Raw genomic sequence first — 19,504 nt, 5'->3', positions numbered from 1 at the left:
ATGGTATGAGCATGTATAAGTGCCAGTGGAACTGGGTCATTATATTCATGATAGTTTGTCCAAATACTTTTGATCCCCTGTAAATGGGGGATATAATTTATAAAAATGGCTCTTTTCTAAATGACTCAAATCCACTGTGGTGGCACACAGAACCAATATTATGAAAGTTCTATCCAAATACTTATGGACCTAACTGTATATTTTCTGATCTTTAGCTATGTCACACATATAGACAAACACAATATGCGTATGCTAATAACACACAATTATAATAATTTATTTCTTTATTGAAAACAGCCATCAGTCATTCATAGTGTGCTATAGAAAAGTACAATTGAGTGTATATTTTAAAAGTAACAGGTGGTTCCTCCTTTGCCAGCAGTAACCTATAACAAGAGCCTGTAGGCAGGGGTCAGACCTGCACAACCTTCAAGAGGAATTCTGGGCCATTCTTCAGCTCACTCATATTCTTAGGACATCTAGTGTGAATGGCTCTCATGAGGTCACGGTTATGGACTGGGTTCTGACTAGCCACTTCAAAGGGTGATTTTTTTTATTTTTATTTAAGCCATTCTGTGGTAGGTTTACTTCAAAATTTGGGGGTCATTGTCCAGGTGTATCACCCAGCTTCTACTAAGCTTCACCTCGCAGAAAACCACCAGGACATTATCCTGCTGGGTACTTTGATAAACTTGGGAATTTATTTACTCCTCGTTGATGGCAAGCTGCCCAGGCCCTGAGTTGGCAAAGCTGCCCCAAATTATGATGTTTCCTCCACCATACATCTCTGTCAGAATGATTTTTTCATACTGGCATGAGGTGCCCTTTGTATGCTATACATGCTGCTGCATAGTCTCCCTGAACAATTCAACTTAGATTCATCTCATTGGCATTGTCGATTGTAAATATAGTAATTGGCAAACTTCAGGCGTCTAGTCGTGTTTTTCCGGAGCACAGTGGCTGTCTCCTTAGCATCCTGCCATGGACACCATGCTTGTTCAATGTTCTGTGTATGGTAAAATCATGAACAGAGATGTTAACCTATTCCAATGATGTCTACAGGCCTTTAACTGTTACTATATGTTGTTTCTTCTTCATCTTCCGGTTTTTTTTATATACCTCATTGAGCTTTCTGTGTTGTGCCTTCCTAGTCATTTTAGCTGAGGTTTTCTAGGGAGTGCAGCAACAGTACTACATTGTTTCTATTTATATACTCTTTGTCTAACTGTGGAATGATTAATATTTATACTCTTTTTAAATTGCTTTATAACCCTCTCCACCTTTTCTTAAATGAATAATTTTTGATCATAGACATATTCTGATATGTCTTTTTTGTGAGGCATACTTTACATCAGCAGATGCTTTTTTTTTCTTTTTTTCTTTCAGGTTAAAGTGTTTTTAAACCACACCTCCAATCTTCTTTTATAGATTGAACTCCATGTATGCTTTTGTTTGAGGTCATCAGCCTAGGGGTTCACATACTTTTTCCAATCTGCACATGTAAATGTTTGAATAATGTATAAAATATGTACAAGAATGATACAATAATTTGTGTCTAATTTTTTAAACAGATTATGTTTGTTAATTAATGTCCTTTAGATGAAGATCAGACCATATTTTAAAAACAATATATGTTATAATTTTACATAGTTACAAATATTTGTAAAGGGCTTACGTAGTTTTTGTTTCTACTGTAAGTCTTGGTCATGGAGGGCTAAAATCAAAGTGGACAACAACAATGCAGAGAATTTAAAAATTCTGTTATTTATTCAGTACTTGCTGATACTCATTTATGTCCATGTAGACATTTCGTTAAGCTAGGATAGTAAATATACTAAAGGCAAGAGCGGATAGAAGCATGCATGCAAGCAAATAAGACTTTTTGTGAAGTTTATATAAAGTACTGTATTAATGTTTCTTGAGTTAATTTAACAAATAACTTTTAGTTATATGTAACATAATATGTTCATGTTTTGTATGGGAAGAAAGTAATAATTCCAAAATGATTCACATACTAATTCTGATGCAGTAATTCCAAAGATTCATAAAATTGTCCTTGCAAGTGAACTTTGCTAGTTAAATTGAATAATTTAGTTAATAATTTTGGATTATTTTTCCTAATTTTTCTTACACATGCAAATAGAAGTTCTTTGTGTGTGTAGGAATTTGATTTTGGTTGTTATGATTATGATCTTACAAATCAGGATTCTTATACACTGTCACAAACTCCAAACTGAGTCATAACAAGGTTTGGGGCAGCCACCCGTATATTAGCTGCGCAGTTGCAAAAGTATAAACAGCACTGATGTGCACAAAACCGAGTCTAAACAGAACTGAGGGAATAGGGAAAAGGTGGAGGCTTTTAAAGGGGAAGAAAGGAAGTGAGGTCAAAGGGATCCAGCTTGGACGTGACATCATAGGGGCCGGAGCTGGCAAGGTCTTCTTCCATAGGCTTGGTCCCGGAAGTGACATCAATAGGGCCAGGTGGGATCTCCCGTGAATAGTCTACAGGCAATGGAGAAAAAGAGTCAGTGCACTCTGCCACATCCCAGTCTGATTCGGAATTGCCCTTACTGAAGCCCTTTAGCTGCCTCCCATGTGCACGTGTGTGACAAGGCCTAAGACACGTTGGGTCGAGCGATCCCAACCGAGAGGTCGTAAACCTGAGAAAGAGCAAGAGAGCCCCGACGATGAACGAGCGAAAACTTGTATGGCTGGAGGTCAAGAAACCACGTGGTGACCCGCGGATTCGACTCCTTGTGCAGGGCCATCCACTGTAAAGGTTCACAAGGATGAATTCCTGGCCCAACAGATAGTATCTCAGCTGAGTAATTGCCCATTTAATTGCCAAAGCCTCCTTCTCCACCGCCGCATACCTGGTCTCCCGGTCCAACAGTTTCCAGCTTAGGAACATAATGGATGCTGCAGATGTTCTATCAGACGGTTGTGGCGAGCACCCTCTTCTACGCAGTGGTGTGCTGGGGAGGCAGCACAAAGAAGAGGGATGCCTCACGCCTGGACAAAATGATGAGGAAGGCAGGTTCTATTGTAGGCACGAAACTAGACAGTTTGACATCTGTGGTAGAGCGACGGGCACTGAGCAGCTCCTGTCAATAATGGAGAATCCACTGCATCCAGTGAACAGTATCATCTCCAGACAGAGGAGCAGCTTCAGCAACAGACTGCTGTCACTGTCATGCTCCACTGACAAACTGAGGAGATTGTCAAACATTATGCGACTTTTCAATTCCACATGTTAAATGTTAACATTATACAAAGTTATTGTCTGTCTGTTATACCTTCATTGTTATCACTCTTTAATTTATTGTTCTTTATCAGTATGCTGCTGCTGGAGTATGTGAATTTCCCCTTGGGATTAATAAAGTATCTATCTAGTGTAGTATTCTGTATACCGATAATTCTCTTTCCGATCAGCTGCTGCTGTGATTCACACTCAGATACAGTGATATAAATACTCCGAGTCGTGCAGTGAGAGTAATATGGAAATAGATGATCCGCTGTGGCAACTCCTAACGGGAGGAGCTGAAAGAAGAAGAAGGAGAAGTGAGAGTAACAAGCTAAAGCAGTTATGGTATTTGGAATACTATGGCTGTTCCCTGGACAATTATATTGTTACGAGTTAATTACAATCAGATGCATTACACTAATAAACAATATGCGGTTAGTTTCTGTGTATTTATAAAGCCGCGTCATGAAAATAATGAGTAATCACACAAGAACAGTACCATTGCTTTGACGCTGGGTGCCGCCAGTTTGCAAAACCGAGCGGAGAACTTGCGTACGACAAGGCATGAGGTACCGTGGAAAAGTGCGTGGCTTTACGCCAAGTGTAGGTTTTATACATCGCGATTTGAACGTGGAAAAGTTCTTACGCAACATTTCTGTGCGTACGCACCGTTTATACATGAGGCCCCAGATCTTCGCGATGCGATATGATGCGCCACAGATTTAGTTTTATCACCGAAGTGCTGTATGATCTCTGTCGTAATCCCATCATCTTTACCAGGCTTCAGTTGTTTTAAAGTGTTATTCAGTCCTTCTATGACAAATGGATCAAAGTGGCTGTCACTGGCGTTCATGAGTCAACCCATCTATCTATCTATCTATCTACCTATCTATCTATCTATCTATCTATGGCTTCACTGTACCCCGACCCACCAGGTAGCCTAAATACTTGGCTTTGCTTAATCCAACACTACATTAGAGAAATTTGGGTTTGGCCTGAACATTTGTGCATGGATCAAACTACTATATACCAGTCAAGAAGCTTCAGTTTATATTAACAAGATTATTTCCGAATAATAATAATAAAACATTTTATTTTTTATAGCACCTTTCCCATACTCGAGGCACTTCACAGAGTTTAAGAAAGAACGCAGGGTATACAGTATATAGAATTGTACTAAACCAGATAAATAAATAAAGAAGAGTAAGATAGTAAATTCAGAGAAAAGCCTAACAGACAATACAATTGATGGTCTAGCACACACACAGAGGTTACATAAGCATCTTGACAGAGAGGTAAACTGAAAGAAGCGTGATAGAGTCATGTAGAGCTAAAAGCCTTCCTGAACAGGTGAGTTTTGAGTTGTTTTTTAAAAGAATTCATGGAATCAGCTGATCTAATTAATTTCGGTAGGTCATTCCAGAGTATGAGCGCTATACAGCAGAAGGCCCTGTCACCCATGGAGTGTTGATTAGTGTGGGGCACAACAAGATTGCCAGAATCAGAGGACCTTAGTGGGCGGACAGGCACGTGGTGATGGAGAAGGTCACTGATGTAGTTTGGTGCAATGTCATTTAAGGCTTTGTAGGTTATTAGAATTTTATATTCAATTCTGTAGAACACAGGGAGCCAGGGAAGGCAAAGCAGGATGGGTGTGATGTGCTCACGGTTGCTGGTTCATGTAAGGACTGTTGCAGCCGAGTTTTGAATAAGCTGGAGCTGTGATATTAGATTAGAAGGGATAGGGAATTACAATAATCGATGTGGGATGTGATAAAAGCATGGACAAGTTTCTCAGTGTTAGAAAAGGAGAGGAAGTAGCGAACACATGATATGTTACAGAGGTGAAATTAAGAAAGTTTCTTAGTGTGATTTCTGTGTGGGGAATAAGAAAGGGAGGAATCAAAAATGAAACCAAGATTCTTTGCAGTAGAGGCAGGTCTGATGAGATCACTGCCAAGATTGACTGGGAAGGAGCTCATTTTATTAAGTTGCACTCTAGTCCCAATTTGCAGGAGTTCAGTTTTGTTACAATTTAAATTTAAGAGTTCTGCTCCATCCAGTTTTTAATTTCACTGAAGCAAGTTGTAAGCTGAGAAAGCTCTGATGAAGTTCCACTTTTAACATTGATATAGAGTTGAGTATATTCTGCATAAAAATGATAACCCAGTCCATAGCTACGAATGATATGGCCAAAGAAAGTATATAAATACAGAAGAGAAGAGGGCCGAGGACAAGGCCCTGTGGAACTCCTTGTGTGAGTGGTGCTGTACTGGACCTGCTATTACCAAGACTAACAAACTCTTTCCTATCAGTCAGATAGGACTTAAATCACCGGATGGCAATGCCAGAGATACCCAGCATGTTCTCCATTCTCGACAGTAGAATGTCATTTCTGATAGTGTAAAATGCTGCACTGAGGTTTAACAGAATTAATATGCTGGTTTGTCCAGAGTCTGCTGCCATCAACAAATCATTGGTTACCAGTAGCAGAGTAGTTTCACAGCTATGCTGTGCTCTGAAACCAGACTGAAAGGGTTCCATCAAATTATTAGTTAAGGAGTTGGTGAGTTGGGAAGCTACAACACTCTTAAGAACTTTTGACAGAAAATGTGAATTGGAAATAGGCCGAAAATTGTTACGATTGTCAGCATCAAGAGCAGACTTTTTTAATACTGGGGTTACAGAAGCGGTTTTAAAAGTGAGCAGCACAAAGCCATTGTCAACAGATGAGTTTATTATTGTTGTAATGGTTGGGATTATGGCATGAAGGCAGGATTTAAGTAGTGTGGTAGGGATGGGGTCCAGTCGGCCTCATCTTACAAAGCAGGTCATTACCAAATGCCGATGTGACTGGTGAGAACTTAGAGAAAGAGCTGGATGGAGTGGGAAGACAGGGAAGGATATAAATGGATGATGGATTTATTATAGTTGAATTATTTACATCTTTAATTTTGTTACGTAAAAAGGGGAGAAATTTCTTACAGATTCAGTAGAAGAGGTAGTTGGGCCAGACTACTTCAAACTAGAGTGTGATACTAGACAAAGATGCCCGTTTACACCACTGCTTTTTGCAACTGCCACTGAGCCACTGGCAGTTCACTGTCAAAGTGCTTATGAGATAAGGGGATTATCAGAGAAGGACTTGAACAGAAAGTTATGCAGATGATATGGTACTATATGTATCAGATCCACAAACTGCTGTCCCTGCAGTCCTAACAGCACTAAAAACATTTCATAAGATTTCTGGTCTCAAAATCAATTTGAATAAAAGTTTGCTTTTTGCAGTGTACTCTCAAGCACACAATATTAGATTGTACACTTTCCCTTTTATCATTGCAGATCAGTTCAAATACCTAGGGGTAAACATCACAAGTAAACATAAAGCTCTTTATCAACAAAATTTTGCTGTCTGAAGGGAAAAAATTAAGCAAGACTTGCATAGATGGTCTACCCTCCATCTCACTTTAGCTGTAAGAATTAACACTGTCAAGATGAATATATATGTGCCCAAACTTTACACTGGCTGTTACAGACTGAAATCAAAGGCTTCTTCTTTTTGGCCGCATACGCCGTCAGCACAGCACTATCAGATCTAAACACTAGCATGGCGAATTGTTTGCATACTGAAGTGACTTTAGCTGCAGTGGAAGTTCCATTTTACTTATGGTGCCAAGCTGAGTTGCGTTGTGTTGCAGAGCAGTCTATTAGCCGGTGAAAGAGCTATGAAGAAGCTGTCTGTTGCTATGGTCCTGCCTTTGTCCAGTCTCATAGCTGGTACAACAAATAGTTCTGAGCAGGCATCAGCCACAGCGCTGCTCTTGTAAAAAGAATGGAGATTAATGCCATCAACTTACAGAGGGAGAGGCAAGTTCGTTGTACCACATGAATGTCAGTAGCCAGGTTTCCATCCAAGAAGTTTTTGCGAAAAAATATTTAGCGCTTCAAATTTTAGCTGATGGAAATGCTAATTATAAAAAAAATGTTGTACATGTCGACATAATATTTTTCCGTTTAACTTTAGCGCATAAATTCCATATCGATACTTCAGATGTCGCAAAAACTACATTGGAAACATTTTTTGTCGGAAAAAAAAGGCTTTAACGCAAATAAATGTGTCACATGATACATTTTCATCACGTGCAATCAAAACGAGAATAGCGGAGCGGTTCGCATGGTCTGATGAAGAGCCTCGTTATTTCTCGTGATGAGCCAATGCAGTAGCGGATAGGCTGGGTCTCCTGCTACTAAAAGGGGTACCTGAACTCCCTCCACATCAACTGTAGCCTGGGGGTGTCTCTCAGGATGTCTAAATAATACAAAAACCGCAAAGGTAGTTTACTGTGCCAGTCAAAATATTTAATAAACCGTGTGTTTCATTATCTAAACATTTTTTTTCTTATTATTAAATGACAGATGTTTTAGCATATATGAGAAATTCTCTCATTAATATTAACTTTAGTTTTTTTTTTGATTAAACGTCGTTATTTTGTATTAATTCAAATTTCAGTTTTAATTAAAAACCTTAAGGGAAGCAGGTTACAGTACTAATTCAGTTGTTATCGCACAGAGAAGGGATGTTGAAAGGTAGGCTCACCTGTACAGATCCGATGCTGCAAACACAGCTGCATCATGGGCACTTCCAGGAGTGCCAACGCAAATGTCTCGTATCATGCACCTGTCATCAACAAGGGCCTGGAGAACAATAGATGGCCACCCTTTGCGATTAATGTAATCGCTGTAGCCTTCCGTCGGGGGAAGAATAGGCACATGCGTGCCATCCAGCGCACCGTAAATCTGTGGCACAAGATGCACCAAGGAATTGCGGTATGCAATTTCATTGGCCTCCGCTACAGTCGGAAGTCTGATATAACGCCGCATTAGTTTTTCTTTAATAGCGGTGCACACAGCATATACACATCGATGGACGGTAGTTTTACCAACCCCGAAAGTTTCTCCAACTACTCTATACTCGGCGCAGGTTGCCAGCTTGTAAAGGGCGATGGCAATCCGCTTTTGGGTTGGAACCGTGGTCGATGGCAACCTGTGATTGGCGCAACATCAGGACTGATGAATCCACACAACATCTCAAACGCTTGGCGTGTCATTCTAAAATGTTGCAGCCAGAGATTTTCTGTAAAGTGTCTCTCCACCACCTCCTCCTAGAAGGTCTTATTTCGTCGTCTCTCCCATACCCGTGGGTTTCGTCGCACTGGGGTACTTTTTTCGAGCTCTAGGGCTATCGGACAAGCAACTGCTTCATTCTGCTGTCGTCTTCGGATATTATGTACAATTCCAATTATTTGTGAAACAACAGTAAGCTGGCAAATTTCAAAAAACTGTCTAAATAATCTCTCCATTTCTTTGTTTCTTTGTTTAGTGGAGGGGGTGTAATGTGGAAAACAAAAGGTAGATAATTTGCGACATACACAAAATTATGTATGGAAACGGCTCACGGGCAGATTTTTTTTCACGAAACAACAAAACTTATGCGACAGTTCGTTTTGGGGGGGATGACGTCATCACGCACACCATTTTATCGATAAAAAGCCAGTTGGATGGAAACAGGCTGGAGACAGCAAATATCGCACATTTTTTTTACGTATATTTTGTTTGTCGATAACAAAACTTCGCAAAAAACTGGATGGAAACTTGGCTACTGAATACTGAATAAAACTGAATAATACAAAAACAAGCGCTTTTACAAGTAGCCAAAACCTACACTGGGTGCTGCAGACTAAAATCAAATGTATGTTTTCATTATATTATAGTAGTAATAATTATAATAGCAACTCACTACTTAAAGCATGGAGCGACTGGTCTCAAACTCGGTACCTTTGAGTTATAAGGCAGTAGTTGTTACCTACTCACCATTCAAGAATACATATCAACTTCCTGTCAATTGACATTTGAGCTTGGGATTTTAATTCATTGTTAGCAACATGCAAATCAAGGATTTTTTTTTTTTTGGTTATATTCTTGAATAAAAGCGCATGTGCTTATTTGATATTTGGACTAAAGTCTTCACACATTGTACACTATATACGATATACTGTATTATTTACCCTATGCAAGAACCTCACATGCAGATAAGGAGCCTTGGCTTGAGCTGGGAGAAACTTTCTGCCCGAACTGAGCTCTGTCAAGGCGGGGGATGAGACAGCAGGCTGCTTGCTGCTTGTTCTGATCGAAACATTTACAAAACAAAAGAAGCTGATGGAGAGGTACGAAGGGATTTAAGATGGGCTGGAATTACGAGTTTTTTCATAGGCTTCAGGAATTCTAGTGTTAAAATTGAGTTCTGTTGGCCTAGCTATCCTTCTCAGGGGTAGGAGTTGATTAGTTTCGAACCTATTTTTTTTTTTATAAAACTTGACTTGCTTGTATGCAATGTTAACTTTATGGCATGTTTTAATACATTCAATAAAATTAAAAAAAAAAAAAGAAACACCTTTTTTCCAAAGCCAAACTGGTACAACTGAAGAACCAAGAAATTGGCAACAGACAAAAAACTTTCCAAAGTTTCTTTTGTTCCAGACACACTTTTTTCTGATAATGATGATAATAAAGGTATATAAACAGACATATGAATTGATGATACTTTATTTGTTCCCAAGGGTAGATTAAAATAATGATATGCTTCTTGCCAGTGTCAAGCCAAGTGGTGACATTCTCAAATATTCAAGGTGAATGTACAGGCTATCCTCTACTAATGGTGTCTATTAAAACAAAGATGGCATAAATTAGACCATCCACCTAATGTTACCCCAGAAACATTTTTGGAGACTGCAAATAAGCTGTTAAGGACATTCAAGACATCATTTTGCATGTTAGATTAAACTTTTCATTTATACCTTAGAGCAAAATTGCCTCTGAGCCGCAACTCTTATAGTCTATTTTATCTAAAATAAATTAATTGGTCTCTGGTGGATTTCTCAGGTTGAGTAATTAATCCAGTGCTGTGTTTTTCAAAACATATCTTGAGCTGGTATGATATCCTGTAATAATGCTTTCCACATATTTTGAGGACAAGTGGAGGTCAAGAAAAGAAGCGCAGGTCAATTTAATTTTGTTTTATTTAGCCAAATTAATCAAAATAAAATGATTTCATTGATTATTCACCCTGTTACAATGGATTTATTGTTTTGAATTAACACTATACCGCTTCTTGGGTTGTTTTTCAGCTGTGCTGTTTCCTTTTATATGCATCATGCATATTATCTGTACATCACTTAGACTTGGACTGAACAGCTTTCATATTGTAAAGGTCTGAGTTGATTGAATGAAGCATTACAGAACATATATTGTCAAGATATTTTGGTAATTGCATTTAATTACAACCTCTATCAAATCTTGCTTTTATCTCTTGCATATACTTTACTTCAAACTGCATTGTTCCCTTCTGAAGTCCACATGGAAAGATCTGGGCAAAATAAAAATAAAATTCTAGTGTTTTGATTTATTTAGTTACACTATGCTGAAGATATTGTAGAAAATTTGCAAATCATTGGAAGGTGAAGATTTTTGTTTATTTAATTTTCATTCTGCTTACCCAGATGAGGGTTGCCATAACAACACATTAAACCTGGCTGACCTGACCAACCTTTCCTCACAAATTCCTTCCAACAAACAACATCTCCTGGAGAATTTCCAGATGTTTTCAGTCCAAATGACAGTTCAGTCCTCCAGTGTGCCATGAGTCTACCCTGATAATCATACCTTGGACAATTCCCAATGGAGATGCCAACAGGTGATGGAGGATTCTAAAATAATGCCCAAACAGTCTCAGCTGGCCCTTCTCAATCAGTAAAAGCAGAAGTTCAACTCTGGTGTCTTACGTTCACCATTTTCATGTGGTTCCCACCCTGTCATGGAGAGTGAGCCCAATAGTCCTGCTGTGGCAGCTGAACCAATTCTTTCGTGACTTCTAATAATCACCTCTTCCCTCACTTATAAACAATACCCTGAGATACTTGAACTTCTCCATTTGAAGAAACTGAATCCAACACCAGCAGTGAATGAACTGTCAAATAACCTTTACACCTAGAATACCTTTGCCAAAATTAAGGATTGATGAGCTTTAACTCAACCAGGACATAATTCTCATTGTTCCTGGAATTTATGTTGAACTCTCCAGTCCTGTACCCCAAAATACAGTGCATCCGGAAATTATTCACAGCGCATCACTTATTCCACATTTTGTTATGTTACAGCCTTATTCCAAAATGGATTAAATTAATTTTTTCCTCAGAATTGTACACACAACACCCCATAATGACAACATGAAAAAAGTTTACTTGAGGTTTTTGCAAATTTATTTAAAATAAAAAAATGAGTATTCACAGCCTTTGCTCAATACTTTGTCGATGCACCTTTGGCAGCAATTACATCCTCAATTCTTTTTGAATATGATGCCACAAGCTTGGCAGACCTATCCTTGGCCAGTTTTGCCCATTCCTCTTTGCAGCACCTCTCAAGCTCCATCAGGCTGGATGGGAAGCGTCGGTGCACAGCCATTTTAAGATTTCTCCAGAGATGTTCAATCGGATTCAAATATGGGCTCTGGCTGGGCCACTCAAGGACATTCACAAAGTTGTCCTGAAGCCACTCCTTTGATATCTTGGCTGTGTGCTTAGGGTCGTTGTCCTGCTGCAAGATGAACCGTCGCCCCAGTCTGAGGTCAAGAGCGCTCTGGAGCAGGTTTTCATCCAGGATGACACCACCATGCTTCACTGTAAGGATGGTATTGGCCTGTTAGATAGATAGATTGATGAGCGGTGCCTGGTTTCCTCCAAACGTGATGCCTGGCATTCACACCAAAGAGTTCAATCTTTGTCTCATCAGACCAGAGAATTTTGTTTCTCATGGTCTGAGAGTCCTTCAGGTGCCTTTTGGCAAACTCCAGGCGGTCTGCCATGTGCCTTTTACTAAGGAGTAGCTTCTGTCTGGCCACTCTACCATACAGACCTGATTGGTGGTTTGCTGCAGAGATGGTTGTCCTTCTGGAAGATTCTACTCTCTCCACAGAGGACCTCTGGAGCTCTGACAGAGTGACCATCAGGTTCTTGGTGACCCCCCTGACTAAGGCCCTTCTCCCCCAATCGCTCAGTTTAGATAGCCGGCCAGCTCTAGGAAGAGTCCTTGTGCTTTCGAACTTCTTCCACTTACGGTTGATGGAGGCCACTGTGCTCTTTGGGACCTTCAAAGCAGCAGAAATTTTTCTGTAACCTTCCCCAGATTTGTTCCTTGAGACAATCCTGTCTTGGAGCTCTACAGATAATTCCTTTGACTTCATGCTTGGTTTGTGCTCTGACATGAACTGTCAACTGTGGGACCTTATATAGACAGGTGTGCGCCTTTCCAAATCATGTCCAATCAACTGAATTTACCACAGGTGGACTCCAATTAAGCTGCAGAAACATCTCAAGGATGATCGGGGAAACAGGATGCACCTGAGCTCAATTTGGAGCTTCATGGCAAAGTCAAGTCAAGTAGAGCTTTATTGTCATCCTAACAATATACTTACAGTACACAGTATGACGAAATATCGTTTTCCAGACTCAAAAGGTGCAATACACAAGATATATATATATATATATATATATATATATATATCCACCTTTCATGCAGTATTGAAGAAATGTTTTAGCCAAAACACCCCTGCACTTCTAGTGTGTTTAGCATTTCCTTTCAGATCTCATCCACTCCTGCATTATTGTAACTAATGATCTTTTTAATGACTACAGTGACTTCAGCCAATAAACTGGACCCAATCCTAAACAGTGCTTTTAACTGTTTACATGTTTGCACCAAATATACAGGGTACTTTGCCTTTTTAAAGATCCTGGATTTGGTGCTTTAAAAGGGTACCACTTTGTTGTCCTAACTGAAGGGCTTACGTGCAGAATGGCAGAGATAACTGGAAGTGCCTGATTTTGAACAATAGATTGCCAGATGTGAACCCAAGTACTGAATTTTCATTTTCTCTACTAATCACTTAGTCATGAACTGTTCATAACCAACACCATGTTCAAACACAAAGATATTCATTAGAATGCCTGGTATCAAAATATGATAGCTGCTGTCATGGAAAGTGGTGGTGATGTTACCTCCCAAACATATCTGAAAAGTAGAAGTCACCCAGTAGTGGAAATACTTCTTTCATTAGAGAGAAAAAGCACTTTAAAAGACAGTTGTTATTGTAAGGTATAAGAATTGTATGTTAAGCCCATTGAAATGCAAAAGCTCAAGCATCTTTACAGCTTATGTATGTAAGAAAGTTATGTATTTTTTGTAACTAAATGATCCCCAGAAAGCAGTGTTATGTTTAATAAATAATAACTATATTTTATCAATTGTTATTATGCAGTAAATATAAAAAAAATGTTGAATATACATAATTACAAATATCCATTCAGTTGTGTTTATAGTGGTGCATTGGTTAGAACTGCTGCTTCACAAAACTAATGTCCTGGGTTTGAATCCCCCAACCATTCATTATCCTTTTAGAATGGGATTATTCATCCTGTGTCTTCATGGCGTATCTAACACATCTGGAAAGATGTGTAGATTACATTCATTAGTGACTCTAAACTTGTCCCATGTTGAATTTGTGTGTGGATCAGTGATCCCTATGATGTACTGGTGTCCTCTCCATTGTTTGTTCATGTCTCATGCTAGATGCTGCCAGGATAAGCTGTGGTCTCCAATAACCCGGAATTGAATTAGGTGGGTTTGAGTATCAGAGGTGTGTTATGCATTGTATTTCCTAATAAATAGACCAAACAAGGTGTAGATAAACCTCAATGATGATCAACAGAATTGGATGCACATGAGTGTCATAGGAAAGGATCAGAATACTTGTGTCAATGTGATATTTCACTTTTCTTAATATAATTTAGATGATTTTAGCACAAGACTGAAACATAGCAAAACGTGAAGAACTCAAGAAGTCTGAATACTTTCTGAATTCATCGTAAAAATGTATATTTTAGAAGTATAATTAAAATAGTTTGACTGGCCAGTATGTGCGTTGCTACAGGGACCTTTTGATGTTCATAGCTGATTTTTCGTAATGTTAATGAAAACATATCTAATGTATGCATTCTTATTATTCATGTTTCATCAAACTGAATGGAGCTTAGACTTTCTAGTTGGTAGTTAAGATTACTCCAATATATACTGCTCAAAAAAATTAAAGAAACACTTTTTAGTCAGAGTATAGCATCAAGTCAGTGAAACTTCTGGGATATTGATCTGGTCAGTTACTGTATGTAGCAGAGGGGGTTATAAATCAGTTTCAGCTGCTTTGGTGTTAATTAAATTAAAAACAGGTGCACTAGAGGGGCAACAATGAGACAACCCCCAAAACAGGAATGGTTTAACAGGTGGAGGCCACTGACATTATTCCCACCTCATCTTTTCTGACTGTTTTTTCACTAGTTTTGTATTTGGCTACGGTCAATGTCACTACTGGTAGGCAATACCTGGACCCTACAGAGGTTGCACAGGTAGTCCAACTTCTCCAGGATGGTACATCAATACATGCCATTGCCAGAAGGTTTGCTGTGTCTCCCAGCACAGTCTCAAGTACATGGAGGAGATTCCAGGAGACAGGCAGTTACTCTAGGCGAGCTGGACAGGGCCGTTGAAGGTCCTTAACCGGTATCTGCTCCTTTGGTCAAGGAGGAACAGGGTGAGCACTGCCAGAGACCTACAAAATGACCTCCAGCAGGCTACCGGTGGGAATGTCACTGACCAAACAATCAGAAACAGACTTCATGAGGGTGGCCTGAGGGCCTGACATCCTCTCATGGGCCCTGTGCTCACTGCCTGGCACTGTGGAGCTCGATTGGCATTTGCCATAGACTACCAGAATCAGCAGGTCCTCCACTGGCTCTCTGTGCTTTTCACTGATGAAAGCAGGTTCATCCTTCGCCCATGTGACAGACGTTAAAGGGTCTGGAGAAGCCGTGGAGAACGTTATGCTGCCTGTAACATTGTTGAGTATGACTGGTTTAGTGGTGGGTCAGTGATGGTCTGGGGAGGCATACCCATATAGTAGTGACGCACAGACCTCTACAGGCTAGACAACGGCACCTTGGCTGTCATTAAGTATTGGGATGAAATCCTTGGACCCTATGCTGGTGCAGTGGGTCCTGGGTTCCTCCTGGTGCATGACAGTGCCCGGCTTCATGTGATGAAAGTACGCAGACAGTTCCTGGAGGATGAAGGAATTGATACCATTGACTGGCCCACACGCTCGCCAGACCTAATTCCAATAGAACACCTCTGGGACATTATGTTTCGGTCCATCCGACACCACCAGGTTGCCCCTGATGTTGTCAGGCATGCATACAAGGATATGGGGGCCATTCAAACTACTGAGTACAATTTTGAGTTACTGCAATGAAATTTCATCAAAATAAACTAGCCTGCCGTGTCATTTTTCACTTTGATTTTTATGGTGTCTTTGAATTCAGCTCCCTGTAGGTTGATAATTTTCATTTCCATCAAATGATATGTCATCCTTTCGTTTCTAACACATTACCCAATCCATATCAGTATAGATATCCAGCATGATTTTTTTCCAATTGAGATCTGATGTGTTTTCAAAATATTCCTTTAATTTTTTGAGCAGTTTATTTATTTGGTATTTGCAATTCATTAGTAATTTTATCTCTTGTTGAAAATCTGAAACAATAATCGTACTTTTGTGTGCTTTGTTGCTTCTTTTTTGTCTTTGGTTTCAGAAATCACAACTCTTTACTGTACTTAATGGAATTTTTTAAGTTATAGAAAAGTTTTAAACCACTTAAAAATATGTTAAATGCAAATTAAACATAAGACTTGTAAAGATAAATAGAGCTCTTTGAAAATTGTTTTATTACCATTTTATTTCAACAGGGGCGTCAGGCTGAGCTGGACATGCAGCAGAAACATGGCAAAGACAGTGCTGAAAGCCTTCAGTATAAACAGTTTACAGCTTGGCTCTGGTAATGCTTTTTTGAATCTTTTTTAACTTAATATATATCAAGCATTTTGTTTTAATTCTAGAATGCAACTGCTAGTTCTAGTTGTGCTGGATAAGTGGGTGCAAGGCAGACTTTTAACTCAAATAGGATGAGGATTACTACATTCATAACTAAGTCATACATTTCTTTATTTCAGAGTTGTTTGTTTTAAATAACATTTTTTATTCTCACAGGTTTTGGTCTCTAGAGATTATTCCACGTAAAAATTACAGTTTTGAACTTGTAAAGTCATATTCCTGCCAATGTTAACTTGGGTGCAATTAAAGACCATGCATCTTTTTGGCAATAAATCAAAGTTCAAAATCATGTTCTAAATGTGGACACTTCTTAACAATATAATCATAAAAGGAAATAGTGCAAATTGTCAGGATATTGTAAAGGACTGAGGCACCACCAACTTTGTACGGTGTAGCTTAAAGTTCATAAGGATACCTCAGAAGATGAGACATAACCACACTGATAGTGACCATAAAGAAAATATGACCCTCTAATAAGCTACTGGTAAGCCCAGTATCTCCATTGGGAGCCCCAAAATGCACAAAGGGGGTACCAGTCCAGAAAGCCATAGGCAGACAAGAGGTTGCAAGTCACCCTGCCCAAGATTGAGAAGCGTTTTAATAACTGATTTTGAAAGGTTGGAATAGGTTTTCCACTTGTGGATTAGTCCAGAATGACTGGCAAGCAGCCAGTGCTCTTTGTTCCATCTTTCAGGGGGTGAGCATAGATTTATCTACTTAAACTAAAAGGTGTCCTGAAAAAATCCAGCCCTTTAAGATTAAACCAGACTAAATACACCAAGCGCTGCTAGATAAAATTCTAGCCTGGTGCCCAATAGAAAAATAAGGGCAACCCATTATCTCTGAAATAATTCCATTGGTCTTTCAGAAGTGACTCTAGCAAGTCTATAGTAGGCTATAATTCTTTTGTGCTTATTTTGTTAGTAATGGTGCAATTTGCCCTTAGAGAGAGGGTGAGAAGCACAGACAACTCGGAGAGACTTGGAGTATAACTGCTGACCTTTTACATCAAGAGGAGCCAAAGAAGGGGTACATAACATCTGATACAGATGCCTCCCAGACGCCTTCCTGTAGAGGTTTTACGGGCATGACTAGCTGGGAGAATACCCTGGGGAAGACCCAGGGCTAACTGGGAGGATTATATCTCCCAGATGGAATGGGAACACCTCAGGATCGCATAGTATGAGTTAGCTAGTGTGACTGGGGAAAGGAACATTTAGGCCTCACAGCTAGGACTGTAGCACCTCGCAACCTAGTCTCGCATATGCAGAGCACATTATTTAACAAAGTAATGAATGGGTCGATCATCAATAAATATGCTAGATATTCACAGTTAAATTAGTGATCAGAAATACATGTCAGGCCCCTCAGAGTTTTATTTATAGTTGAAGGCATTTGAAGTGTATCATACAGCTACAGAGAGAGATGCTGATTGTAGGATGTTTTTAAGTCTGTCAAGCATAAAAAAGTGTATACAGTGTATTTAAAAAATGCACAAATATTTTCATTATGCATTACTGAATAACAAAAAATTGTGACACCACATCAAAGAAAGGTATTTTTTTCTAGTAAATGTGGGGTAATTTCACATGTGATACTTAAGAAGACTAGTTTGGAAGGATGAATAGTTAAATAAATTTTAATTTATTTAGTTATAAACCATTACATTTTTTTAGTCACAAATCATTCTTTACTGTCCTTGTAACCTACGGATTCTCTGCTCAGTCTATGTAACCTTAACTTTGTGCCAGTAAGGCAGTATGTAATTATTATTTTTTTTTAGTCAGTTTACATTGCTTTTTATGTTTGAATTGCATCTCAGATCTGTTGTGTGTATGCTGATATGTAATAATAACAAGTAAAACTTGGTTATGGGTAACCCCTTCAGGCTTTACCAATTTATTACCTTCCTATATATTTAACCAAAGAATATGTTTTCTATTAGGGCATATTCAACATAATATAATGTTTATGGTTTAAAGACATGCAGTACTTAAAGTACTTCAGTTTGAATTATGAATAGTTAAACAGCTGATTTCTTAATTAAGTATGATGTATAAACCTGTTTCAGTAGGGAAACTGAAACAAAAAAACAAAGAATGTCCATTTCAGTATACAGTCTATCCAGATTATCTTAGAACCTGATTCTTTTTATTGCAGGGTTTCAGGGAGATTCAGCATATGCAGGCAGCAGATGTGAAATATATGCATTAAACCTTTAGGACATTATCAACCAGTTTAGCAGTTCACTGAACCACCTAGTATTTAATGAAGCTTTATTCTTTCAAACAAGAATACAAGTCTGAGGCTGTTTTTATACAGTTGTGCTTGAAAGTTTGTGAACCCTTTAGAATTTTCTATATTTCTGCATAAATATGACCTAAAACATCATCAGATTTTTACTAAAGTCCTAAAAGTAGATAAACAAATGAGACAAAATATTATACTTGGTCATTTATTTATTGAGAAAAATGATCGAATATTACATATTTGTGAGTGGCAAAAGTATGTGAACCTCAAGGATTAGCACTTAGTTTGAAGGTAAAATTAGATTCAGGTATTTTCAATCAATGGGATGACAATTAGGTGTGAGTGGGCACCCTGTGTTATTTAAAGAACAGGGATCTATCAAAGTCTGCTCTTCACAACACATGTTTGTGGAAGTGTATCATGGCACGAACAAAGGAGATTTCTGAGGACCTCAGAAAAAGAGTTGTTGATGCTCATCAGGCTGGAAAAGGTTACAAAACCATATCTAAAGAGTTTGGACTCCACCAATCCACAGTCAGACAGATTGTGTACAAATGGAGGAAATTCAAGACCATTGAAACCCACCCCAGGAGTGGTCGACCTACATAGATCAAACCAAGAGTAAGGTTTGTAATAGTCACAAAGGACCCCAGGGTAACTTCTAAGCAGCTGAAGGCCTCTCTCATATTGACTAATGTTCATGTTCATGAGTCCACCATCAGGAGAACACTGAACAACAATGATGTGCATGGCAGGGTTGCAAGGAGAAAGCCACTGCTCCCCAAAAAAAACATTTCTGCTCATCTGCAGTTTGCTAAAGATCACGTGGACAAACCAGAAGGCTATTGGAAGAATGTTTTGTGGACAGATGAGACCAAAATAGAACTTTTTGGTTTAAATGAAAAGCGTTATGTTTGGAGAAAGGAAAACACTGCATTCCAGCATAAGAACCTTAT

General features: G+C 38.9%; 1 protein-coding gene across 2 annotated transcripts in view; it reads left to right on the top strand.

Moving 5' to 3' along the window:
* The window catches only part of focad (focadhesin), a 363,839-nt gene that overhangs the window by 228,337 nt on the left and 115,998 nt on the right, over positions 1-19,504 (top strand). For both annotated transcript variants that reach the window (XM_039759173.1, XM_039759172.1), the window contains one exon: positions 16,154-16,242. In XM_039759173.1, the coding sequence (XP_039615107.1) occupies positions 16,154-16,242 (89 nt within the window). The remainder of the gene's footprint in view (positions 1-16,153; positions 16,243-19,504) is intronic.

Source organism: Polypterus senegalus, chromosome 7, assembly GCF_016835505.1.
Source record: "Polypterus senegalus isolate Bchr_013 chromosome 7, ASM1683550v1, whole genome shotgun sequence".
NCBI classification, from domain to species: domain Eukaryota; kingdom Metazoa; phylum Chordata; class Cladistia; order Polypteriformes; family Polypteridae; genus Polypterus; species Polypterus senegalus.
The sequence above is the reverse complement of the archived record's forward strand: the minus strand, read 5'-3'. Positions and strand labels throughout refer to the sequence as shown.